Below are 27,633 nucleotides of genomic sequence, written 5' to 3' on the forward strand. Positions count from 1 at the left end.
CTTTGCAGAGAGGTATGGGTGTGTCTGCATGTTCAGTCACGTCTGACTCTTTGCAACCCCTATGGACTCTAGCCTGCCAGACTCCTCTGTCCATGGAATTTTCCAAGCAATACTGGAAAATACTGGTTGCCATTTAGGGGATCTTCCTGACCCAGGGATCGACCCCGCGTCTCCTGTGCCTCGTGCATTGCAGGCAGATTATTTACTGCTGAGTCACAAGGGAAGCCCATTTTAAAACCTGCCAAAGCCTTATACCATTAGCTCATTGACAATAGCAGTGGTTAAAGGAAAAAAAAATCTGGGTTTTATACTTGTTGACTTGGATTAAAAACAGAGAGTGAAAATGTTTGGGATGGGTTGTGAATGATCTGCCTCATATGGCAGGAAGGTTAGTGGAGAGCAGACCATGAAGGTCTCTGAGGTCTTCTCAGGTCTGAGACCTGAGAAGTCTCAGAGCAGGGAGCTGAGGTAGAGTCTCTTAAGCAAGGGACCAGCGGGAGAGTGCCAGGGCCCTGGTACAGGTTGCAGGGCAGAGGTTGGCTGGAGGAGCCCAGCCGAAAGTGTGGTCCCTCAAAGGCTGCTTGACACCAGTGACAGAAGCCTGGGCAGGGAGGCAGATGGGATACATGGTATCTGAGTGTGTGTGTTATTGGGAAGAGTTGCAGTTGGGGCAGAGAGGCAGAGGGAGTCCAGACCTGCTCCAAGGTCAAAAGCCACAGGAGCCGTTTGCCTCCTTGCAGTGAACATTCACATTGGGGAGGCCAAGTTCATCTGAGGAGCCTTGACCAGCTGGACCCAGCGGGCTTGAATTCAGCCAAGGATGCTAGTGGGAAGTCTCTCCCCAGGTGGTGAGGAAGAAAGGCTGGAACAAGAAGGCCTGCCCTATCACTGTGGGTATGGTCCTGACCTTACCTTCCTGAAATAAAGCCAGAGCTGGGTCTTCTCAAGGCCTGCTGGCTTTGGGACAGAGCTGGGCCTGAGCAGGAACAGGAGGAAGTCAAGGGAAAATGATACTGGTTTTGGATAAAGCACTTGGGTGGGTTGCAGAAGCTAGCCTTGATCCCATCTGCTATTCAGATAACATCAAGCCCTTCTGTCAGAATTGTGTAGAAATAGCAGCAAGCCTGGGAAGAATTGCAAGCTGTCCACTTTGACTAGTCAGGGTCATTTACCATGTTGAAAACCATTTTTATTCAAGGGAAACTATAGTGGATTTAGACATGAGACCAGTTTTTTTTTTTAATTATCTGATGTTTAAATACTCACCAAGCGCCTATTGTATGTGAGGCACCATGAAGATTAATTGTAAAAATCCAAGGTGAATTTTCATACCTTGATGATAGAGAAGAGAGCAGATTATAAGAATGTGAATCTGTGTACTGATTAGATACCTGCCCAGGAAAGCTCTTGGAAGAGTTGAAACACATCTGGGGGCTGGGAGAGGGTGAGTTCCGGGCCAGCAGCCTGTGAGGGCTGCAGCCTCCAGCAGAGGATGGAGGGGAAGGAAGAGAGGCAGGAAGCATACAGGTGGGCTCCACCTCAGCTCCGGGTTCTGTAGGGGGACCCACGTCGTGTCAGGTTGTCCCTCCAGTGAAACCCGTCAGTGCCTGCTGCTGCCTGGCATGGAGGCCCACATCCTGGCCAGGGCCTGTTAGGCCTGTGAAATCTTCAGCCCAGGCCCCCCAGCCTTCTGCAGGCCAGTTTTTGATATCCTCTGCCCCCAGGTGACGGGCTGCCATCAGGTCTCAGATTTGGAGCTTGGCCCCCAGGCCCTTTTCTTCTCAGGTTGCTGAACTGCTCCAGTTTGCCCAGGACTCAAGGTAGGGAGTGTGTTACTTGGATGCCCACTCAACAGTTTCGAACCCAGGACCATCCTTGTCAAATTGGGGGAAGGTGTCACCTTGTTCCCGAGGCCTGTACTCCCCACACTGTTCCTGTCCTGATATCTGCACACATTGAACCAGTCCCCGGCTGTTTTCTTAGGAGAAGCCCTGGGTATACCCCTCCTGGCCTCACGGGGCCTCCCGCTTGCCCACTCTGACTCCTTCACTTCTCCTTTGTAGCTCTTATTACATCTGCAAGTAATGTAACTAGTTGTGGAATTAGCTTCCTGATATTTAAAGCCTGCACATCTCTGACAGGTGGGTAGTGCCTGTCTGGTTTAAAGTTGTAGTCTCGGCCCTCTGCACAGTACCTGTCACATGACTGACACTGAAAAACATCTGCTGAACGAGAATTCCGGAGCACCACTGCAAACCATTACATGTCTCAGCTGTTAAGAGCAACAACTTAAAAATGTGTACGGGTCATTGTATATGTACTGTGTGCTCGAGTCAGAGTCCCTGGTTATATCTTGGCACCCTTAACAGGTGCTCAGGTCTCCTTATTTCTCACCGGAGGATGTCAGTGCCTGCCAGCGCGTCTCCTGTCTCCACTGCACCTGGACAGGGCTGCCAGGGCCACCTCCCAGAGCTGAGTGCTGAGTTCATCTTTGCTCAGAAAGCTCTAATGATGCGCGACTGCTCATAATAGCATTTGTGATCTTCTTGCCCCTATGTCTGTTATTCTTCTGCCTCTCTGTCTCTGTCAAAATAAACAATACATTGTTTCTCTGACGCACCTCCAACTTTCTTAACTCTGACTTCCCTCGTGCTGTTCTATACCTTATCCCTCCCTTACCTTTTGAAATCCTACCCATCCTCCAAAGCCCACTAATAGACCTCTTGTCCAAGGTCAGTTCTAACTGCCTCCACCCATTTCTGCGTTTTGTAGAAACAGACATTCCCACTGTGTTAACTGTCTTGATCTTCTAACCAGATTATAGGCAACTTGAGAACAGGGGCAGTGTTCTATGCATCTGTAATGCTTTATACATAGTAGGTACTCAACACTGTTCAAAATTTTTGTTAAGCTGAGTTAAGTAGGTTTAACTTCATGCTCCTTTTGTTTCATGTAGCCCATAAGATAATTTTATAAAAATTCTAGATCTGATTTCATTTTTAACTTGACATCTATGTTTTTTCCACAAATTTAAATACTGCCAAGGATATTTTTTTTTATAAATGCTTTAAATGTATCTTATTTAAACCTTGTAGTTGCAGATTTGACTCATTTAACTTATGGAAAATACCTGCTATATAATCTAACTTGAAAAGCTAGTCTTTGTGGTCAAGTCAGACAAACAGCCAAGCCACACATTTAATCAGAAAAAAAGTCTGACTTTATTTTAAAATTTAGATAAACGTGGGTGCTAATTCTTAGATAGGAACCCTACGGGGCTCTTGAATTGAAGGAAGGCATTGCCCGTGTAAGTGACGCTCTCTGCTTTGCTCTCCTGACTCCCAAAGGCTGCCTTCTCCAGTTGTCACTTTAATGCTCTAGAGGTTTTACACTTTAGGGGGATGAACAGAGTCGAATTTAGGTTACATGATAAGTCCATCTTTCTTCCATAATGTGAAGGGTCCTTGTGTAGGGCAGGTGGGAATGGGCAATGGGCAAACCACAGGCCTTGAAATGCATAAAAATGGAAGATGAAGTTCTGGAAGTGGATTCCAAGTAAGATAGGTCTCTGCTTGTGTGAGCCCTGGAAAGTCTGTGTGCCCTCCAGGGACTGTGTGTTCTTGGCGTGAAGGCATTTGACCCAGGAGGAAGGCACAGTGGGGATTGCATCTTCTTTCACACGGACACACCTTGTGAGGGTTTTAGAAAATTTTCCTTCCACTTAATGAAGAAAGGTCACTTTGTTGCTTCACAAGATTTCCAGGTGAACTCATTCTCCAGGACACCGTTACATCAGAAGAAAAGATCCAATGAAACTCTCAGAATCTTTTAAAACAGATGCGGCCCTCATCTGCGGTTGCCAGCAATCCTCCCCCAGGGCGGTGGACAGACTTCAGCTTTCCTGGATCACTGGGCTGCCGGGGTGTTATGCCACCAGTGTGGCCCAGCAAGAGGTCAGTGTAGTTTGAGATTGTTGCTCCATCATTTATTCCCAAATGTTTACACACTGCAGCTGCTATTACCACCAGTAAGCATAAGCATCATCTCTACACATTCAATTGGTGCCCTAAATAAACTTGACATGATGCGGAATCATGCATTATCATTGAACGTAGTGCCAGTACTGTGTTAAGACTTGGAAAGCACTCTGGAGATTTTGTAGGCATCCCGTCTGGCGCTATGGTTATCTGAAAAAGAAATCTCGTTAGTCCAACTTCTTCAGCAGTTAGGTCACTTGATTTTGCAGTGAGTTTGGCCTGAAAAATAATATCAGTTGGGCAGGGTCAGATTCATTCTAGGGGAGCCCCAAGCTTACACATTTTGGGAGAGACTCAATAAGAAAGAAAATGTAAAATTTCATATGAGCTTGAGGGCTCACACATGCTTCAGTTCCTCCAGCTTCACAGCAAACCCACCTGTACCGCAGGAACAGTGGTCAGGTGTCTGGCAGAGTGCCTTGCACTTGGAGTACACACTTGAAACTATTCCAGGCACGTGCAGCCCCCAGGAGCCACACACTTCACCAGGTCTGGGGGGTGTGTGATCCACTGCTTGGAAGGGGAATCAGATCCTGATGAAAGCAAGGGGTTCTCTGCTGAAAGCCTTGCTGTTGTTCCAAGACAGAGGCTGCAGATTGGTAGGCTGTGGGCCAGACTCGGTGTGCAGGTGGTTAGTTGTGGTAGAAGATAAGAATCTTCTTGTTCACTGTTTCTTAAAAATGTGAATTAAACTTGTCAAACTTTAAAAACCATAAATTTCATATAAAAAGCTGATTTCTGTTTTGTTTTCTCCCCCCTACCCCCCCAACCCTTCTCATGAGGAACTGAAAGATAGTTCCAGTGACAGATGACAGCTTTAGAGGAGGGATGTGCTTATTGGTCCACCCAGTCCCCACCTTGGCTATCTTCATGTTTATTTTCTGCCTGACCTTGGAAATTTGATTCATGGTAAAGCCTTGTCCTTTGAGGCTCCTCACTTGCTCAGCCCTGGTGCTGCCCTGTCCCTGCCCTGATACCTTTGGTCTCTGATCTGTGATCTTTTTGATGTCATAATGATTTTTTTCCTTTTAAGATGTAATTGGCTGTGCATGATTAATACTGACACCTCATTTTTTAAACTAAATACATTGTTTTATAGATCTTGCTTTTTTCAGCTTGCACTTGGCCTTTCTCTGGTTACTCCATAAAGAACGACATACATTTATGGTAATTATCTCAATTTGTGTGCTTGATTTCACACTTTGTATTAGCTTCTCACTTTTCTGAGCGATACACAGTAGGTTTAAATCTTTAAAAAGAAAAAGAAAAAGCCTACTGGAGTAAAAATGGTCAGTTGGGCATTTTAGGCCTCCTGTTGACATCAGTGGGAAGTCTTGACTAGGGTTGAGAACTGTTTCTTTGGATTGTAATCTTGATGGCACGGTTGTCATTATCCTATTCCTATTACTTCCTAGAACTCTTTCTTCTCTGTAGTGCAAGTATTGTTTTATGTTGCAAACAGGTTATCTGGCCATTCATTTCGCACTGCATTCATTTTACACTGCTTTTCACAAAGTCTTGGCTTTTGCATAAGCTTGGATTTTGCATGAAAAAAAATCCAGAATTAAAAGAAAAAAATGTGATGGAATTTACTGGTGATTGATACCTACCTTTTTGGGAAAAAAAAGTTTCAGTATCAATCAGCATAGCAAGCAACAGAAACATAGTGTCAATTCATGAATGATGTAGTCACTTGACAGGCAAATACCAACTAGAGTGTCTATGAGAAAACTCTGTTTACTAGGGTGAAAAAAGTCTACAGTTATTTTCCCTTGCAGTTTTACTGCATTTAGAGTCAACTTTCAAAGAAGTCCTATTTGGGCATTAAACTTATATTTTGAAAAATCTAAGACAACTGCAGTTTTTAAAAATCAACTCAACTTCTGGCAATTGTTTCCTTCAAATTAACACTGCCAACAAAAGAGTTTTGTGCATGGTTAGAACTGGCTAAGTTTAAAATAAATTTAGTGGAGTAAATGAATTTTAAAAGTAAGCTGGTACAAGACTTGAGTTTGGTTTTTACCTCTAAGAGACATTTTTCTTAAAATGTTGAGCTGTCTTTGATAACATATTTTTAAGTTTCTTTACCTTTTAAGTGATCTGATCTGTATTTGCCTTAGTCGCTAAGTTGTGCCCTTCTCTTTGCAATTCCATGGACTGTAGCACGCCAGGCTTCCCTGTCCTTCAGTATCTCCTGGATACTCAAAGGAGTACCATGTCCTCAAACTCATGTCCATTGAGTCAGTGATGCCTTCCAGCTATCTCCTCTTCTGTCATCCCCTTGTGCTCGTGCCCTCAATCTTTCCAAGCATCAGGGTCTTTTCCAGCGAGTCGGCTCTTTGCATCAGGTGGCCAAAATATTGGAGTTTCAGTCACTTTTATTAAGGGAATGTTATTCTGCAGTGACCTATGATCCTGTCTGACCGAGGGTTTTAAAACTTTCTGATAATTTTTTTTTTAACAAAACTTCGAAAATAAAATTCTAATGAAGTTCTTTTGACCCCTAGCTAATTTGGGGATGCTTCAGAGGGCCCCTGGAAAACTTTAGAGAGAGATATTAAACTAATTAGGTTCATTTGGTATGTTAAATTTCATGGGAAGTATTGTCAAATGAGTAATAAATCTTCTTAGGTTATGTTATAAGGGGAAATGTTATTAACATAGATATTCCAGAAGTTGCATGGAATTCTTTAAATCTGATACTTCTGGTAAAATTATCAGTCATAATTCTAGTTATTAAAGTGTTATTTGTTGTAGCAGTAGCCAAATTTCTTTGTCAATTGCATTGTAGTCAGATTTTAAAAGTGCCATATGTCTTTTGACCATTGGCATTTATGGTTTTATTCTGATTGCTTTTACAGAAATGCTTCCTCTTCAAAAAGATTTATGGGAAGAACATTAGGACAAGTATAGGTTTCTGACTTTCAGACAATAATGCTGAACTGGGTAAGAAATTAAAGAATTCTAAAAGGAAACCTAATGGCTTCATAAAACTGTTAACAATAGGAGTGAATCAACTGATGACTCTGGCTGTAATTTTTATGGTTTCTATCTGAAAAGTAACTGGTTTTAATCTGTGTTTTCCAGATATAAGGAAACCCTCCTCCTCAACCTGATTATGACTTGTGTTTGGTAAATTATGCTTTTGTAAACTGAATTGAAACATTTATCTCACCTATCTGATCTCTCCAGAGATTGGAAGTGCTTAGGTTCCAAGTAGCTTTGTCTGATATATTAGGAAGGACATCTCCTAACAGATACAGGAGTCTCAAGGAAAGGAATTCACCCAAGTCTGTGAGACAGTCTGTGACAAGCCCTTGGGTATGACTTTGCTATTTCTGAGAGGCCTTTCACAGGTTCAGTCAGGGACTCCTTATAAAAGAAGTCTGCTAAAAGCTATTTTTAAAAAAGCCTATGCAAGCAGCTATATTTATATAAATCATCAGGCCAAGTTTATTGAGATCAGACTTACTTTGGAAACAGATTAGTCTTAATTTGGCTGAATTTGGTAGAAATGAGAGTAATTGTAGAAAAAGAGTTTGTCAGTGAGTACTGAATTCTAGTTGTGTTGAGGTCTGCATTTACTAACTCACTCCTCAGATGGTTCCTTGCTGTTATATTAAGTTTAATTGAATAATTATTAGGACACCCTAAGTGTGTTTCTGAAGCTTATCTTAACTGTCTATCTTTAGAAGAAGATCAAGTATCCCACAACCTGCAAACAATATTGTGTGTACTGGAAATGGCATCTTTTAAAGGACCACCTCCCACACAGGTGGAAAGATCCTTACCGGGTACTCTGCACTAGGTCATGTACTGCAAAATTGAAAGAAATTGACTCTTGGATTAATATTTCCACTTAGAAAGGGCTCCTACACTGGACTGGTCTACAGAAAGGACTGCTGATCTCAAATTCACCTTAAAACAACACTGAAACAGAGGAGAGACTACACTCAGACCAGGATGAGAAAAAGACATCAGAAGTAGACAGCTGGCTGAAGATGCTGGACCTGACCCGTAAGATCATTTATTGTGTTTTCTTGACTTCTCGGACCTTTGTACACTCGAATCAGATGTTTTTCTATCATGGGCATGATCCTATGATGGTTTTAAAATTGAAGCAGTTATTCGGTTTGTGACCAATTACCTGTGTCTAGTATTTCTGTGTTACCTTGGATTTCTCCTCTCCTTTTGGTTGGCTCTTAGGAAATTTATTCTAAAAGAAAGAAATTATAGTTCTGTTTCGGACACTATTGTTAGGTGATATCCCTTCACCTGGCCAATTAATAATACCTGCTCTGACTCTGGCCATAAATAGACATTTTCAAGTTCAGTCAGAGCAACAGACAAAAAAATTTTAGCTAAAGAATTTAGCTCCCACAATTTTGAGACTAATTTATATGGTTAACACTAGGCTATATCCATTTACGTTTAAAGACTCCCTTTCTGCCTGCAATGCGGGAGACCTGGGTTCGATCCCTGGGTCGGGAAGATCCCCTGGAGAAGGAAATGGCAACCCACTCCAGTATTCTTGCCTGGAGAATCCCATGGACAGAGGAGCCTGGCGGGCTACAGTCCATGGGGTCACAAAGAGTCGGACACGACTGAGCGACTTCACTTTCACTTTCACTTTATGTTGGGTACAGTTAAACCATACTGTGGATAGCCAGAGCTTCGCAGGTGGCGAAAGTGGTAAACAGTCCACCTAAAGGAGGAAATCGCAACCCACTCCAGTATCCTTGACGGGATAATGCTGGCAGGCTACAGGCCATGGGGCCACACAAAAAAGATGCAACTGAGCACACACACACACAAGGAGAGCCAGCCTAGTGACACCAGGAAGTTGGGCTGGATGCCTTATGGACAGTGCTAGGATTGGGAAACAGACTAAGACAGCCTGGGGATGTACTGGGCTGCTCCTTACCAATACTGGTAGCTATATTATTTGTATATTGCCTGTTTTACAAAATTGTTTCTTGCGTTATCAAATGTGTAACTGAACCTCTGAAAAAATGATGATTGGAAGCACTTGACCAGATATATAGTTCTCCTCTAAATATATATATAAATATATATGAGACAAATGATTTTAATAGTATGACTCTAGATATGGGAAGAAGCAATAAGAGGGAGTTTTCTTTCCTGGACCATAATAGACTAGTAAGACTGGTATTGTCCAGAGACTTTTGACTGCTGTTAAGAAGGCCCAGTCCAGTAATAGCACACCGAGTGGCTTAACAATGAAAGCCTCACCTGACCTAGGGATCCCTAGCACCATGGGCCAAAACAGTCACACAGTGCCTCCCAGTCCACACATTTATGACCATGAGGGAACCCTGCCAACTAAAAATGGGCACATGCCATCTGCCTCTACACAGATGAAGTCACTCGCCACTGCAGTCACCGACCTTCAACACCTCCTGAATGGAGGTCAGGGTAGAGATCAGGAATGGGACACTGTGCTCTGGCAGAACAGGCCTTTGATAATCAGATGTTCTCTGGAGATTTTATGAGCTCAGTGCTTGCATCTCCTCATACCTAGAAAAGCACTAAAATCATTAAAGGTGACATCTGCTCCTCATGACTAGGAGCAAGCCTCCACCAGAACGTGTGCTTGACTGCACATCCCACCCTTCACTAAAATCATACATGATACTGACCTCTCCCCACCTCTCTGTGGCAGTTTCTCAGTTTCTCTGACATGCTGTCTTCTGGGCTATATATAGTCCTCATTCTGTCCCAAATAAGACTTAACTCACAACTCTCATGCTATGAATTTTGTTTTGTTTTTTTTTTCAGTTGACAACACACAGCCTATATAGTTGGAAAAAGAAAATATTTTTGGATATATATTTTATTTGACAGTGTTTTAGAATATCATACAGTAAACAAGATTTCTGTAAAAGTTAATTTATCCATAGTGGTGCGTTTCATAAAAATAGTTGCTCACTTACAGTCTTTCTGTGACTATTAATACATGTAATTATATTTATAGAGATACAGCTGTACAGGGTAAATTCACAGCTAACACTACACAGAAATATTACTTGGAATGGGGTTTAGATGATGTGCTGTCTTCACAGGCTATGGATTACAGCCGCATAAAGCAATTACTGCACAAGTAGTAGCTGTGAACTGTGCAAATTAGAGTTTATGCAAGCGTAATCTCAGTTTTTTTATCTATCCTTTTGTAACACATGGAAAATAAAGGTCAGAGGATACAGTACCCGGACGTGCAGCTACACTATAGAAGCATTGTCCAAAACCAGATTCAATAACTTAATGGCAAAATAGACTGGATTTCTAGTCCAGGGGAGAAAGACTAATTGAGATTAAACCAAAAGTACTGTAAACTGCTACATGTGTTTGTGCTTTAGTTTATGATGACTTAGTTTCATTGTTTGGAAATTGCTTTTACAGGCTGCAAGACTCTTCACTTGAGGCTTTCAACTACATTGTCCTCTTGTCAAACAACTAAACTATACTTCTGCCTGGTGGGAATTAAACAGCTGGTGCTCAGGATACTGCACTTACAAAGAAAAGGAAAGAGGCAACCCAAGGAAACTGTTTACATGTGCCCTCTTGTGATGGACCTGATCTCCCTCTTTGACTTTCTGACTTCAAGTAGGGGAGGTAAGGCTTATTTGCATTTGAACTCCTGTGAGGGGCAGAGTATGGGAAGCCTCATATTATTTCAGGTCACATAAAAGAGAAACTGCCCTCTGAAACATTTGCCTTTTAGTATGTGTAGCTACAAATAAGAATGTATGGATAACTAACTGAAGGTAAAACTTTAAAAAGAAAGATTAAAAATTAAAATGGCAGAGCAGAAAGGCAAGCATTGAAATTTTACTAGGTTATTAACCATGGGCAAGGAAAATAAACATCTAGACAAAAAAGCAAACCAAACAGAAATAAAAGGAGAAAAAAATAAAGGTAAGCAGAAGGGAATGCTAAAAAGATCCGTGTTCTTTAATGAAAATAAATGGGCTATAATAATGATTTTTTAATATTAGAGAGTCATTGTAATCTGAGAAATATAGGAGGAATACTTTGCTCTGTCAAGGTGAAAATGTAATGGAAAGAGGAATCTTAAAAAGACAACAAATGAGTGAAATATAACACTGCTGTCAAAGAAACTCCTATCTCTGAGCCTGAGACGAGAGGAAAGCCTTCTCATAAAGGAACTGCAGCAATGCCAATCTCAATTTAACAAATTATGGTCCTTCAATTATAAAATTTGTATTGTAGATGAAAACTGATTAAGATCTATGAGCTAAACTGCAAAATTCTGACTTATGGCAAACTGTTGCCTAGAATACAATTTTTAAAACCTTTTTTTCTACCACTGAAAATGTACAGAAACGTGATTACAGAAATGGCAGTACAAATGGCATCACACCAGTGAATTCACTAGGTTTCTAACTCACCCTGCAAGTGTGCAGGGAACACTGCTTCTAAGACTGGTGATGGGTGCCACAAGTGAGCCGTGGAAACAGGTCATGGGCGAACAGTTCTGAATGTTTCAAAGAAACCTTTTAACCCCTGTCTAGATATGTCAAGAACAATTTATTTACAACTCTTCAGATCAATTAAAAGATATAATCTTGTCTCAGTTTCAGCTTGCTCCGTGCAGTTTGATTTTTAAGGCGATATTCCAGTTTGTGATTGCTCTTAACTTGTCCAGTTTCTTGAAACAAAGTTTGGATGACAGCCAAATCCTTCATGCAGTGGGGGAAAATTTTTTTTTTTTTTTTTTTTTTACTAAAGCTACACTGCATTCTCTGTGATGTTCTTCATGTTATTTTGGTTCTTCCGTAGCTGCCAAAGCCCCCACTGTGTAACGGGGCTTTAGGATCAGTTAGGTCTGCACTGTGGACACCGTCCGGACCATGCTTATTGGACACGTGGGGCTTCACGTCGGTGCTCCCAAGCCTTGGTGCCTCGTGGATTTATGCATGTGACAGTGGAAATAAATTAAAACGCCAAGAGACGGAACCTAAGAACGGCCTGCAGGTATTGAGGCGGGGCGGCGGGCTCATCTCCCCGGGGCTGAGGCGCCGGGTTTGGGGACGCCCGGCAGCTTGTCGGAGCCTGGCACCTTCCACGGCCCGGGCGCCACGGCAGCCTTGCGCGCAGGGGCGCCCCCGGGGGGCCGCGCGCCCTGCCTGGACCCCGCCCGCGCCCCCGCCCGGCCCTCGACCTCCCGTGCGCCCCCGCCGCGGCCCGGGCCCACGAACGCAGGTGCCGCGCCGGGGCCTCCATGCCGGCCGAGCTCGGAGCCCGCCGTGGCCTGCAGCCCATCCTTGTTGCCGGCCCGCGCCGCTTCGGCCACTGCTGGCCCAGGCGCCCTGGTCTCCGAGGAGGGCCTGCCGGCCTCAGGCTGCCCCTGGCCGCCAGGCGCCTCCTCGAACCCTGGTTGCACGGCCCTCTGCGGGCTGGCCGAGCGCTCGCTCTGATCCCCAAGGCGCTGCTTCTTCTGGCTGCCGGCTGAAAGCTCCTTTGGTTTCCTAACGTCGTGTTCCCTTTTGATATCCCAAGTTGGGTCTGGGCTTGTCTGGTGGGAAGGGTCGGAGGGTGGGGCTGGATGTGATGGAGAGAATGGAGAGAGGACGTCCTCCAGGGAGACGCCTACTTCCGGCAGACCTGGGGAGGCGGCAGCGGGAGCACTCCAGGAGCCGGGTTCGTCTGTGGGGCAGGAAGCGGAGGCATTAGGGCCCGGCCGCACACGCTTTCCATGTCCCGCCGCCTCCCTCCACGTTGGGAGTGAGAGCAGGGGGTCGGGTCGGGGACCCCCTGCTCTCGACGGCCGAAGCCACTGCCACCCCCACCCACACTGCCAAGAGGGCAGCTGACACCCCCGCCGCCCCCCCGCCCCCCCCCCCCCCCCAGCTCTCTGTTCCCATCCTCTACCTCACCCCTTCCCCTCCTTGCTGGTTCAGGAAGGCTGGTACAAAGCCCAGGCCTAATCCACCCCTTTGTCCTGGCCCCTTCTAACTTCCTGGGGTGTCATCAGGTCTGACAGTCAGTCCTGTGTGGATATCTGATTTGGCAGAACGTAAATCACCTAGGACAGCCGTGAAAAATACAGATTCTTCGATGGTCAGTCCCAGAGCTTCCAGTAGGATAGGGCCACGGAAGTCCTCTGCATTTTTAACAGGCATCCAGGTAATTCAGAAAATGGAGAACCAGCTTTTGAGAAATACTGGCCTGCATTCTCTGGAAGAAGTTAGGGGAGTGACCTCAGTAGTTCATTGTCACTCAAGACATATTTCTTAGTGACCACCAGACAGAGAATTTGGATAAAGACACCTAAAAAGGTTCATTTTTCTGGGGACAGGGGTGGGCAGTGGGACCAGGCTGGTGTGGAAGGAGGGACCCTTCTATGAGGCTCTGCCTTAAAGTGTTAGAAAGTTTTGCAGAAACTTTGACTTCCTGGATGGATACCCCCCCCAACTTTCCTTTGGCATTACATTGTCAACCTGAGGAGTTCCAAGATTCAAACAGGTAATATAAGATTGTCTACTAGATGTTCAAACTTTATTGTTGAAGCACAAATTATTTTATTCTGCAGGAACCTGAGGTTGGTTGGAGACAAGAAGGCAGACACCTTGAGCTCCCCTCCTTTTGTAAACGTGCTGGTCACAACTAACTGCTGAACAGCCACTGATAAAAGACAGGAATCTACCAGAACAGGATATTCTGCATCCAGAGACATAAGAAGGAACCACGAGATAGCGGTAGGAGGGGCACACTCACGATATAATCAAATCCCTTACCACCCGGGTGGGAGACCCACAAACTGGAGAAGGATTACATTGCAAAAGTCCTCCCACAACCTAGAAGAAATAGGCATATTCTTAGAAAAGTACAGTCTCCCACGACTGAACCAGGAAGAAGTAAAAAAAAAATAAGAACAGCCCAATGACAAGTACTAAAATTGAATCTGTGATTTAAAAATTCCCAACAAACAAAAGTCCAGGACCAGATGGTTTCATAGGCGAATTCTACCAAACATTTAGAGAAGAGTTAATTAACATCTCTCCTGAAACTATTTCAGAGGAAGGGAAACTTCTAAACTCATTCTGTGAGGCCACCATCACCCTGGATTGAAAGATCCAACATTATCCAAATGGGCTGTACTACCTAAGGCAGTCTGCAGACTCAGTGCAGTTCCTATCAAACTTTCGTTTCTCACGTGGGCTCCTACCATAACTTCTTCTCTTTCCTACCTCTGGTCTCCATGCAGCAGCCACAGCAATGTCTCTGAGACATAAATTTGATCATGCCATTCCTTTGCTTAAAACTTTTGGTGGATTCTCACTGCTCTTAGGCTAAAATCATTAACAAAGCCCACAAAAGCTTGTCTCATCTGGCCCCTGCCAGCCTCTCCAGCTTCACCTCCATTCATCCCCTTTTCCTCATTCACACTGGTCTTTATGCAGTTACTCAAACACACAAGCTCATTCTGTATTCTGGGACCATACATCATTGCTGGCTCCTCTGTACCCCACAGTGATTCACATGGTGGGTTCTTTTTCATTCTTTAGGACTCCTAAATATTACCCAAGAGAACCCCAACCCACAGTAGGTACTCTGGTCTCCTTGAGAGCTTCTTGTCTTTTTATTTCTTCGTAGTGCTTATAATTTGGAATTAATACTTGGATGCCCCTCTGATTAACATAAGTCTCAATTAGTAGATTGTAAGTTTCATGAGGGCAGTGACCACACTGGTCTTGTGTATCACAGTGGACTTAACATCTAGCATAGTGCTTGACACAATAATACCTGTTCACTGTGTATTTGAATAAAAAATAAGTCTACTGCACAAGTAGAAATGGAAGACTTTCCAAGGGGAGGATGGTGGTGAAATGATGACGTCTGTTTGAAATGTGAGAGGAAAGAAGGAAGTCTGCGGAAAGAGCAGAAGGAGGACACCAGTGACAGGAAGTCCACGCGGAGGAGTCCTCAGCTTTCCCTGGTGGCTCCTCGGATGCAGAGGGCAGAGAGGGTCCCGATCCAAGTCCATCTGATACAACAGATGTTCTTTCCCTCTGTAATCGTTGCAGTTATGATGATGATAATGCCTTCGCTTAAAGGAACATCATCCCTATGGAAGCGTGAATCAGCATGCCAGTGAATGTTCAGATTAGCCCACAGGTAAGACAGAACTGAAATGTCTTACGCGCCCTTGAGGGAGAAGCAAACCCCTTTCCTAAGTTAGATCAACTTTATTCCCCTTGCTGTTATCAGCTCTAGCCAGTTTGGATCTCTCCTAGAAAACAAACCAGTGGATACACATTACATGTTACTAGTATATGGTGTACACACACTACACACTCACAAACACACACCATTATCTCTGGGTTAAAAGATGTATGACCTCTTAAATTATCTTGTAGGAACCTGGCAATACTGAAAAAATAAAATGCTGTCTTTCACTTCATATGTCCAAGCTTTAAAAAAAAAACAAAAAACTTACCTACTGTGCTTCAACCACTCTTTTTATTTTATTGAATATCACTAGAGTGACAATAACCAGAGAGGTGATCTGCTAGGAATAAACTACTTATTGTAGTAAATATCTGTATTACTGGTTTTCCCAGGTGGCTCTTATTGGCAGCAAAAATTTGTACAGAAGAGGAAAATAAGTCAAGGAAGAGTTGGTTTTTTTCTGTGCTGAAGGGTAAGGGAGACCCTTGGAAGGAAGGAAGGAGGCCAGGGATGGTTGCAGGGAAAGAGGATCTATCTCCTGCTCCACCCCTTACCTGACAGCCTCCAGGCTTCCAGCATGGGCTGACTGTTCCCCCAAACCCTGAAAAAGAGTTCCTGCACTTGTCTCCTCCTCTCAGTGAGGTCTGGGGCCCAAAGCCTAATGGCTGCCTTTTAGACTAGGGTGTCTAGGAAAGTAACTACTATCACCACCATTGGAATGAGTAATATTGACAACAGCTAACACGCACTGAAGTGCTTCCTAGGTACCACGAACTATTATGAACTCTTAAGATGTATTTATTCACCTGTAAACTTGCACATTTACAGATGGGGAAACCAAGGCACAAAAAGTTTACCTTGTTCAAGACTACAGAGCAGAAGGTAATAGAGCAGGGTTGTTGAACAACTTTCTGAATGGGGTGAAGTTCTACAAGCTCAGCTGGAGTACTGTCACTAAACTCCTTTGCTATCAACTCTCTTGATTGGGGCTCATCTCTTCTAGGGCAGCTTGACAGGAGCTCCCATCTAAAGCACTATCAGAGGCAGATCTATTATTAATCCAAATAGTCTCTGAAATGCTATTTGTGTTTGAATTTTGGACACAGAGGAACAGTTACCAGAGCTGGGGTGTTGTATTGATCTGTGGAAATGCTCGGCATATTATTAGCTGGAATCAGAACAGTGAGATTAGATGTCTTAAGGTTGGGGATAATATTATATGTTTTAAAAATATCCCTCAAGTTGTCACACCTTGAACCTGAATTGAATTGAAAATCTCATCTACAGTGGAAAAAGTCTCTTCAAGTGGTGTTGGAAAAGTTGGATAGCTGCATGTAAATCAATGAAGTTAGAACATACCCTCACACCATACACAGAAATAAACTCAAAATGGCTTTTAAAGACTTAAATATAAGACATAACATCGTAAAACTCCTAGAAGAGCACATAGGTAAAACATTCTCTGACATAAACTGTGCCAGTGTTTTCTTTGGTCAGTCTCCCAAGGCAATAGAAAAGGAAACAAATGGGACCTAATCAAACTGAGAAGCTTATAAAAGATGTTCCTTATCGCTAATTATATTAGAGAAATGCAAATCAAAATTACAGTGAGGTACCACCTCACAGTGGTCAGAATGGCCATCATAAAAACTGCAAATAACAAGTGCTGGAGAGGATGTGGAGAAAAGGAAGCTCTCCTACAGGGTTGTTGAGAATGTAAGTTGGCATAGACGCTGTGGAAAACAGTGTAATGGTTTTCCAGAAACCGCTAAGAAAACTAAAAATAGAATTAACTACCTTATGATCCAGCAATCCCACAACCTGAATGTCCATCCACAGAAGAATGGATAAAGATCTGGTGCAGATATACGCTGGAATACTACACACCAAAAAATAATGCCATTTGCAGTAACCTAGATGCAACTAGAGATTATTATACTAAGTGGAGTAAGTTAGAGAAAGAGAAAGACAGACACCATGTGAGATCACTTGCGCGTAGAATCTAAAATGTGACACAGATGAGGCTATCTGCAGACCAGACACGGACAGAGAGAGCAGACTGGCTGCCAGAGGCGGGGCGGGAGGTGCTGGGTCAGCAGATACAAGCGCTCACATACGGAGTGGGTGAATGAGGTCCTACGGTGCAGCACAGAGACAGTCAGTGATGAACCACAGCCGGAAAGCACAGAAAAAAGAATGGGCATGTACTCACTCTACTGTAGAACAGAAATTACCACAACACTGTAAATCAACTATACTTCAATAAAATAGTAAAAGGATGAATATATAGTAAGATAAAAAATATTCAAACTAGATATTGGAAACATCTTTTACATAAATACTTTTGCTGAAATGAATAAAATTTCTGCAAAGAGATTTCTGGATTTGGTTAAGCATTATTTCTTATAAATTGGGTTAGAGAATACTGATATGGTTATACAGGAATATATTTTCTTCTAATTTAGAATATTACAGGAAAATATAAATGATTAGATCAGAAGACAGTACTGTGAAGTCATCTTGGTATTCAGAAGAAAGCTTGTTAAGATGTGTTCCAACCATAATGGCTCATTTGGATTTGTTCTACCATCATGAAGATGCTTGTTTTTTTAACAAAATATAAATAAAAATGTGCATTTAAAAAAATTTCAGAAAAATGTATTTGATTCTGCTCTTTCTGAAGCTGTGTTTCCAGTCTGGAGGCACTGTTAATAGCCTTCAAATACGTATTTGTTTCACCTTTATCATCAGAGAGTATAAACTAGGTGTTAATAGTCACAGTTTTTAAAGTTATTAATGTTTATATTTGTTTATTGTGTTTCCCATCTATACCCTTTCACAAGCATCATCAAAGGTGTGGCACTAGTAAAGCCATGGCAAAATTTACTTCCATGGTTGAGGGCAAATCTCAGTGCAAGGTGGGGCTATTAACAGCGGATCTACTGTTTACTGCGTTCTAAGTATCATACCAGGTACTGTGCCATGTCACAATATTCTCTCTTAATCCTCACACCAGCTCTTAAGAAATGGTGCTGTCATCCCCATTTCACAGATGAGAAAACTGAGGCTTAGCTAAGCAATTTGCCAGGACCATTCAGCTAGTGAGAATCAAGATGACTGACTACATAAAATTCCAGAGTCCAAGCCCCAAGTGTTACTATATTTTAGTGCTTCCTAACTTTTTCCACATCAGGAAACACATGGAAGAAGAGCTTATTTAGACGTTGCACTGGAGTAAACTGAAGAAGACAGTCAAGGTCTACAGATAACAGCCAAGCGTGTCCTGAGGGCTAAAGAGAGTCCATACATATCCCGGTATAACCCATCAGAGGGGTATCATGGAGAACAGATTTTGAAATTCAGCTTTTTTTTTTTTTTAAACAAGGTACATCTTGATAATCCAGATTGGATCAGTCTTAATTAGTAAACTGTCTACAAGATAGAAGAGAAATGTGGGCTTATTTATTCCAAGTATGTTTTAGAAAGCAATGCATTCTTCTAAATTAAAATCTTAAAAGTGCAGTATGTAAAACAGATAAAAGCTGGACATCTTTGGTTGGCTGAGTGGAGCCACAATCTCTCCCATTCACCCCCAAGCCCACTGCAGTGGCTCCTCTGGCCGTTTCTCAGGAACATGGAAGCTCTAATGGAATAGTCTGAAAACCACTGCCCATCAGGGATGGGAAGGGGAAACAGGGAAGATTTGTGCAATAGGCTTTTTTCTAAGTGGTAGTAGCCAGGAGTTAGGCTTCACAGATAGGAGATAACTCACAGAAGAGAAGCAGGTGGATATGTCCAGCACACCTGGGAAGGACAGACTTCACCTTCCGGAATTCTGCCTGGGCTGGCTGCTGACCTAGAGCCTCAGTGCTCTGCGAAGTAGGAAGTGACCCCATTTGTCTGAAAGTCAGTCAGTCAGCATCTTGTGGAGAGAAGGGTATCCAAAGCAGGCAGGCTTTGAGCCCTCCTAGCCCAAACACTTGTAGCTCAGCTGGTATAAAGAATCTACCTGCGATGTGAGAGACCTGGGTTAGATCCCAGGAGATCCCCTGGAGGAGGGCATGGCAACCCACTCCAGTATTCTTGCCTGGACAATACCCATGGACAGAGGAGCCTGGCGGGCTGCAGTCCATAGGGTCTCAAAGAGTCAGACATAACTGAATGACTAAGCATAGCGCATTAAGATTCCAAAAAACAAAGCTATCATATCCACAATCCCACACCTGGGAATGTACTGAAGAAAACAATAAGGTAAAAGTACATGCCTCCCAACGTCACTGCAACACTTTCAGTAGCAAAGACCTGGAAGCCACCAAACTGTCTGTTAGCAGATGAGTGAATAAGGATGTCGTACACATATGCAGTGAATGTTGCTCAGTCATAAAGTAATGCCGCTGGGGACAACACCACTGGATTTGGAGATGATCGTACTGTGCGTAACAGGTCACACAGAGAAAGATAGCATATGTTACCAGGTTGAGGTAGAAACAAAATGGATAGGAAAACACAAATTAACAACAAAAATAGACATAAGAAACTCTTGGTTACTAAAGAAACGTGCAAGAGAGGGATAAATTAGCACCTTGGGATTAGCATATCTGTAGAGGTACTCAACAAGGACCTACTGTCCAGCACAGGGTATTCGCTCAACAATCTGGAATAAGCTATCTGGGAAAAGTGGCCGAAAATGAGTACACAGAGCCCTATGTATAACTGAATCGAGCTGCTTGACAAGGAAAACAAACCCAAGTTCATCAACTGTATTTCAGTAGAAATGAAAATGAAATAATGTAAACAGGAATGATGCCTAGTATATCCTCACACCTGGGTGAACAGAGCTGGTGGGACATCCCTGGGCCCTGAGCAGCTAGGGTCCCAAGGCTGGACTGTCCTAAGGCTGAGGGAGCAAGTAGGATGGGGCAGGAAAGGAACCCTTAGACTTGCACTGCCTGGTCCCTCTGCATGGGCTCACAGGCCAGACCCAGGCGGGGCATCTGACAGCAAAGCCAGGTCTAGTGCACCCAAAGGTGATGGACCCTGTGGGTTGCAAGACTTTGAGGGGTCACTGGGTCTCTACATCTCCTGGTGCCCTCCAGCCTCCTTCCTTAGAGTCACCCTGCCTACAGACAACAGTTCCCTCATCACAGTGCTTTTGTAGGTGTTGGGATTTGTTCCTGGGTGAAGGGTATGGGGGTGAAAATGGTGAGACAGAAGCCCTGGATATGTGTTCTGGCACATTGAACTCATTTACAACCGCGGACTTTCCCTGCCTGAGTAACCGGAGGTGGGGAGGAAGAAATCCTGCCGCCCAGTGATCATTTCCCAGAACTACAGCTATATCTCCAGTGTTGGCACTGGAGATGCCCATACTATGGAACCAGGTCAGACAGACAAAAATAGACACTATATGATATTAGTTTGAAGTGTAATCTAAAGACGGATGGAAATACCCCAACTGACAACAGAGAAACATGCTCAGAGACTTAGAAAAGAAATTTATGGTTACCAAAGAGGAAATCTGCAGAAGAGAAGTAAATTAGCACTTTAGGATTAACATGTAATATTTCTTGGGCTTCCCTGGTGGCTCAGATGATAAAGAGTCTGCCTGCAGTGCGAGAGACCCGGGTTCGATCCCTAGGTCAGGAAGATCCCTTGGAGAAGGAAATGGCAACCCACTCCCATATTCTTGCCTGGAAAATCCCATGGACAGGGGAGCCTGGCAGGCTACAGTCCATGGGGGTCACAAAGAATTGAACATGACTGAGCAACTTCCCTTTCTTTTCTGATATTTCTAAAATAGTCAACAAGGCCCTATTGTCTAACACAGGGAACTCTACTCAACACTCTGGAAGAAGCTATCTGGGAGCAGAGTCCAAAAACAAGTAGATGTACTCCTATCTGTAACTGAATTGATGCCAAAACAAATGCAACTTTGTTAATCAATTGTACTGCACTAGAAACTAAAAATTAAATGAAGATATCAGTAAAAGGAATAATGGCTACTATAGTCACCTCCTGCCTGTGTGGTCAGGGCTGGGGGTACTATCCGTAGAGCCTGAACCAGATTGAGCTGAAAAGCTCAACTGAGGGGGATGGAAAGGATCTGCCAGGAAAGGAAGCCCCTTGGGCCCACAGTGCCTGGTCCCTCCATGTGGACCACAGTCCCCAGATCACATTGGGCCCTTCAACAGCAAAGCCAAGCATAGTGCACTCAAAGGATGATGGACCCTCAGGTTGCCAGGACTTTGAGGAGTCACCTGGTCTCCATGTCCCCTGGTGCTGGGGTTCCCACCTCCAGTCTCCTTCCTTACAGTCACCTCATGTATAGAGAACAGCACACTCAACACAGCACTTTTGCAGGGGTTTGGATTTTTTCCACATTGAAGGGCAAGGGGTGGAAGTGATGAGACCAGCCCTGGGTCTGTGTTCTGGCACATTCTGCCCTCCTTTACAACCTAAGAGCAGGACTGTCCCTAATCATCCCCTCACCCTGGTTACCAAAGGTGGAGAGGATGGACTCCTGTCACCTTGTGGCTATTTCATAAACTACAACTTAAAATCAGTGCTTTGGGGAATCACACTCATAAGGTTATTAGGTTCATTAAAAAAGAGGGGGGGGAACCTCAAGAATTGTCATACTTGAAAAATATTTTTCTTAAAAGCCAACTTTCAAGACACATTTCAGGAGAAAAGTCATTTCAACTTTACTCATTTTTTTAAAAAATGTAAACTACTTGGAAAGATGGTCAACATCCCTCATTATCAGAGAAATGTAAATCAAAATTAAAATGAAGTACATCCTTGCACCAATTAGGGCAGTCATCGTCAAAAAGTCTACAGCAGTAAATGCTGGGAAAGGTGTGGAGAAATGAACTCTCCAGCACCGTGGGTGGGAATGTAACCTGGTAAGAGCCACTAGGAAGGACACTATGGAGGTTCCTTAAAAAATGAAGTAGATGCTACCACATGATCTGCAATCTCACCTCTGGACAGATACCCGACAAAACCCTAAGGGAAGAGAAGCATGCACCATAACGTCACTTCAACACTACTTTCAATAGACAGGACCTGTCCATCAGCAGACGAGTGCATAAGGAAGACGTGGTGCATTTATACAAGGGAATCTTGGGCAGCCGTAAAATAGGATAAATTAATGCTCCTTTCAGCAACATAGGTGGACTTGGAGATGATCAGATTATGGGTAGCAGGTTACACAGAGAAAAACAGCATACCTATCACGCTGGGGTACAATCTAAAAATGGATAGAAACACATGAATTGACCAAACAGATATGCACTCAGAGGCTTAGAAAAGAAACCTATGGTGAGGAGAGGGAAAATACTGGGCAGGGATGAATCAGCATGTGCAGTTATTACATGAAAACTGGTATCTGTAGAGATAATCAACAAGGACCTGTTCTGTACAGGGAACGCCAGTCAACACACTGGAAAAAGCTATCTGGGAAGGGGGGCAAAAACCAGTAGATGTATTTGTATGTATAACTGAATGCATGTGCTTGATGGGGAAAAGAAAAGCAACATTATCATCTCTGTTCCAATAGAAATAAAAATGATACAGAATCATAAGAAGGAATGATGTCTACTATATTCCCCTCAGGCTTGGGTGTTTGGTACTGGTGGGACATCCCTGGAGCCTGAGCAGCTAAGGCTGAGGGAGCCGAGAAGGATGAGGCAGGATGGGAACCCTTAGACCTGCATGGGACCACAGTCCCCAGACCCAGGCGGGGCATCTGACCACAAAGTCAAGTCTAGTGCACCCGAAGGATAATGGACCCTGTGGGCTGCAAGACTTTGAGGAGTCACCTGGTCTGTCTCCTGATACTGCGGTTCCCACTCCAGTCTCCTTCCTTAGAATCATCCCACATACAGGTGAAAGCTCCCTCACCACCGCACTTTTGTATAGGTTGGGATTTGTTCCTGGATGAAGCGTAAGGGGATGGAAGTGGGGAGACAGAAGCCCTGGGTATGTGTTCTGGCACATTCAACTCTCATTTACAACCACAGACTTTCCCTCATTTCCCCCTTGCCTGAGTAACCAGAGCTGGGGGAAAAGAAATCCCGCTGCCTCATGGCCATTTATGATTACCACAGCTATAAAATCAGTGCTATGAAATCTTCCCTCAAGAAATGTGCTGTGGTAAGTAATCAAAAGAAAATTCAAAATACAGCCACTTTCAAGAAGCTCTTTTCAAGAGAGAAGCTATTTCAATTTTCCTTAAAAATCCTTAAAAAAAAAAAAAACCCATAAGACACGGAAAGATGCTCAACACTGCTCAATATCAGAGAAATAGAAAACAAAACTAAAACGAGGTACCACCTTGCACCAGTCTGGGTGACCATCATAGAAAAGCTTACAAGCAGTAAATTTTTGGAATTGCATGCAAAAAAGGAATACTCCTATGCTGTGGGTGGCAGGGGCTATTATGAAGGATACCGTGGATATTCCTTAAAAAACAAAATGATAGCTACCACATAATCCACAATTCCACTCCAGGGCATATATATGACAAAAACCCTAAGGCTAAAGACACATGTACCCCAACATAATTGCAAAACTACTTTCAATAGTCATGACATGGAAGCCACCAGACTGTCCATCAGCAAATGAACGCATAAAGACAATGTGGTACACATATATTAATACAAGGGAATACAGTTCAGACAAGAAGAGGATGCAGTAATGTCACTGCCTATAACATAAGTGGACCTGGAGACGATCATACTATGGGACACAGGTTAGAGAAAGACAGAAAGCTTATGATATTACGTTGAGGTGCAATCTCAAATTGGATAGAAATATATGAATTTACAAAACAGAAAAACCCTCAGAGACAGAAAAAACTTAAGGTTACCAGAGGGGAAAGGTGCGGGAGAACAAATTAGCACGTGGGATTAATATATGAACACTGATTTCTGTAACAGATACTCAACAAGGTCCTCCTGTCCAGCAGAGGGGACTCTGCTCAACACTCTGGAAGAAGCTATCTCGGAGGGTCTGAAAATGAGTAGATGTATACCTATGTATAACTAAGTCAAGCTGTGTGACACCTAAAACAAACAACATTATCAATCAACCATACTCAAATAGATACTGAATATTAAAATGTTAAAAGCAATGATGCCTATTATATTCCCCTCTTGCCTGGGTGTTCAGGGCTGGTGGGATGTCCCTGGAGCCTGAGCCGGGTAGGCTTCTAGGTTGGACTGTCTCAAGGCTGAGGGAGCTGGGGAGGATGTGCCAGGAAAGGAGCTCTGACTGTAGTGCCTGGTTCCTCTCCTGAGACCACTGTCTCGTGATCGACACGGGCTGTGGCACAACTAAGCCAAGCCCAGCGCACCCAAAGGCTGATGGACCCTGTGAGCTGTGAGACTTGGAGCGGTCACCAGGTCTCCCTGTCTCTTTCCACCTCCAGCCTCCTTCCTTAGAGTAACCCCACCCAGAGTGGTGGGTCCTGCCACATTCTGCTCTCACTTAACAACCCACAGCAGGACTTTCCCTCATCTCCGCCTTAGCAGAGGTGGGGGGAAAGAAATCCTGCCACCACGTGGTCGTTTCCCAGAACTACAACTTTAAAACCAGTCTCCGGCCACACCTTCACAAGGCCTGTGTGGTTATTAACGAAAACAGCCCTCAGGATATGTGCTTTGTAGGTAATGCAAAGAAAATTCAAAAAATTTATCTTTAAGAAGTCCATTTCCAAAGAGAAGCCATTTGAATGTTACTCAATAATTCTTCTGTTTTTATAAAAGGACAGGGAAAGATGTTCAACATCGCTCATTACCAGAGAAATGTAAGTCACAACTACAAGGATTTACCAGAAGCCATCATTCATTAACTTCCAATTAAAATACATTTATATTTAAAAAATGGACAATTAAAAAGGATTAATGTCCAGCACATATAAAGAACTCCTACAAGTCAATAAGAGAAAAGGCAAAAGCCCAGTGGGCTTAGTCGTGTGTTTTATTTGTGGGAAAAAACCCCAAAAGTCTACAAGCACTGATTTTGGGGACAGCATGGTGGAAAAGATCTCTGCTATGCTCTGGGTGGGAACGTAACCTGGCAAGAGCCATTGCAAACGGTACGACGGAGGTTCCTTTAAAAACGAAATGAGAGCTACCGCATGATCCAAAATCCCACTCCTGGGCATATACCTGATGAAATCTCTAAGGGGAAAGACACATGAGCCTCAACGCCATTGCAACACTACTTCCAACAGCCAGGACGCGGAAGCCAGCAAGCTGTCCATCAGCAGATGAGTGCGTGAAGGCACGGCAGGCGTAGACAGAGGAATACTGCAACCATAAAGAGGAATAAAGTAATGTCACTCGGAACCACACAGGTGGGCTTGGAGATGACCATACTGTGGGAAGCAGGTCAGAGAAAGACAGACGGCATATGCTATCAGGTTGAGGTGGAAACTGAAATGGATAGAAAAGCATGAACTGAAAAAACAAATACCCAGCCATAAAAAAGTAAACTTTTGGTTCACAAGGCCCTTCAGGTAAATAATAGCCTGCCCTGAAGAAATGTGCTGTGGTAGGTAATCAAAAGAATATTCAAAACAAGGCCGTAATTTAAGAAGCCCATTTCAAGAGAGAGGCCATTTCAATTTTACTTAAATTGTGACTCAAAAACATTTTACTTTTTCTTTTTTCCTGTAAAGGACATAGAAAGATGCTTCACATCATTTATTATCATAAAAACGTAAATCAAAACTATAATAAGGTAAAACCTAGCACTAGTCTGAGGGGCCATCATCAAAATGTCTGCGAGCAGTAAGTGTTGCCGAGGACCCAGGAGGAAAGGGCTCGCCTAAGCTGTGGGTGGGGACGGTGCCTGGCAAGGGTCGCTACAGAGAACATTGCGGAGGCTCCTGAAAAATGAAACTGCAGTGCCCACAGGATCAGCAGCCCAACTCTTGGGAATATACTTGAGGAAAACCCAAAGGTAAAAGACATGCACCCAAACGTCATCGCCGTAATACTTTCAGTCGCCAAGAAGCCTGCAAACTGTCCATCAGCAGCGGAATGCATAAAGACGATGCGTGCCTGCACGCAAGGGAACATCTAAGCGGTAAAAAAGAAACAAATGATGCCGCTTGCAACAACTGAGGTGGACCTGGAGAAGATCACACTGTGGGACGTTCTTAGATAAAGACAGATAGCATGTTCAGGTGGAATCAAAACATGGATAGATGCACCCTAATTGAAAACAGACACATCCTCAGAGACTTAGAAAACTATATTTACCAAAGAGGAAAGGTGGGAAAGAGGGAAAAATCAATACATGGGATTAATATATGAACACTGATACGTTTAATAGATGATCGACAAGCACCTTCTGTCCTGCACAGGGAACCCCACTCAACACTCTGCAAGATGCTGTGTGGGAAATGAAGCCGAAAACGAGCAGACGCAGCCCTGTGTGTGACCGAGTTGAGCTGCTTGACACCAAAACCAAACACAACACTGTTTACCAACTGTGTTCCACCGGAAATAAAAAGTGAACTGAAAATATAAATAGGAAGGATGCCTACTGCATTCCCCTCATGCCTGAGTGGCCGCAGCTGGGGCACACACCTCTGGCTCAGCTGGGCTGGGTCTTAAGGCTGGACTGCCCTAAGGCTGAGGGAGCGGGCATGATGTGCCAGGAAAGGACCTGCCTTAGACTCACAGTGCCTGGTCCCCCTGCACGGGACCACAGTCCCCATATCCAGGCAGGTTATCTGACATCAAAGCCAGGCCTAGTGCACCCAAAGGATGATGGAGCCTCTGGGTTGCAGGTCCTTTGAGGAGTCACCTGGTCTCCACGTCTCCTGGGGCTGGGGTCCCCACCTCCAGCCTCACTGCTTACTGTTATCCTGCCTATAGATGACAGCCCTCTCACCGCAGCACATTTGCAGGGGTTTGGATTTACCCTGGATGAAGGGTAAGGCGGTAGAAATGGTGAGACAGAAGCCCTGGGTACACGTGTTGGCACATATTGCTTTCATCTATAACCCAAGACTTTCCCGCATCTCCCCCTTGCCAGAGCAGCCAGAGGTGAGCAGGAAGAAATCCTGCCGCCTCGTTGTCATTCCCCATAACTACAGCTGTAAAACCAGTGCTTAGAGGAATTGCATTCACAGGGCTGCTGATGGAAACTCCCCTCCAGAAATGTGCTGAGGAAGGTAATGGAAAGAAATTTCAAAGCACAGCCAACTTTCAAGAAACCCATTTCAAGAGAGAAGCCATTTCAATTTTTCTCAAAAATATTTTGTTTTGTTTTTTTTTAATGTAAAAAGGCCATGGAAAGATGCTCAACATTGCTCATTATCAGAGAAATGTAAATCAAAACTGCGAGGAACCACCTTGCACCA

At 43.9% G+C, this 27,633-nt stretch overlaps 1 protein-coding gene and 1 long non-coding RNA gene across 4 annotated transcripts in view; one reads left to right on the plus strand and one right to left on the minus strand.

The window, feature by feature from the left end:
* Nucleotides 97-15,495, plus strand: LOC102186366. 2 transcript variants are annotated; one of them, XR_001917981.1, is made up of 4 exons: nt 97-3,953; nt 6,899-8,054; nt 10,458-12,053; nt 13,612-15,495. It is a non-coding gene; the product is annotated as an uncharacterized LOC102186366 (long non-coding RNA). The 2 variants fall into 2 exon arrangements; XR_001295584.2 differs by having other exon boundaries at nt 101-8,054.
* MAGI2 (membrane associated guanylate kinase, WW and PDZ domain containing 2) overlaps nt 12,048-27,633 on the minus strand; it is a 1,495,474-nt gene continuing 1,479,888 nt past the window's right edge. For both annotated transcript variants that reach the window (XM_018047275.1, XM_018047276.1), the window contains one exon: nt 12,048-12,725. In XM_018047275.1, coding sequence (XP_017902764.1) covers nt 12,076-12,725 — 650 coding nt within the window. In that variant the 3' untranslated portion in view covers nt 12,048-12,075. The remainder of the gene's footprint in view (nt 12,726-27,633) is intronic.

This window comes from Capra hircus, chromosome 4 (genome assembly GCF_001704415.2).
Source record: "Capra hircus breed San Clemente chromosome 4, ASM170441v1, whole genome shotgun sequence".
Classification (NCBI taxonomy): Eukaryota; Metazoa; Chordata; class Mammalia; order Artiodactyla; family Bovidae; genus Capra; species Capra hircus.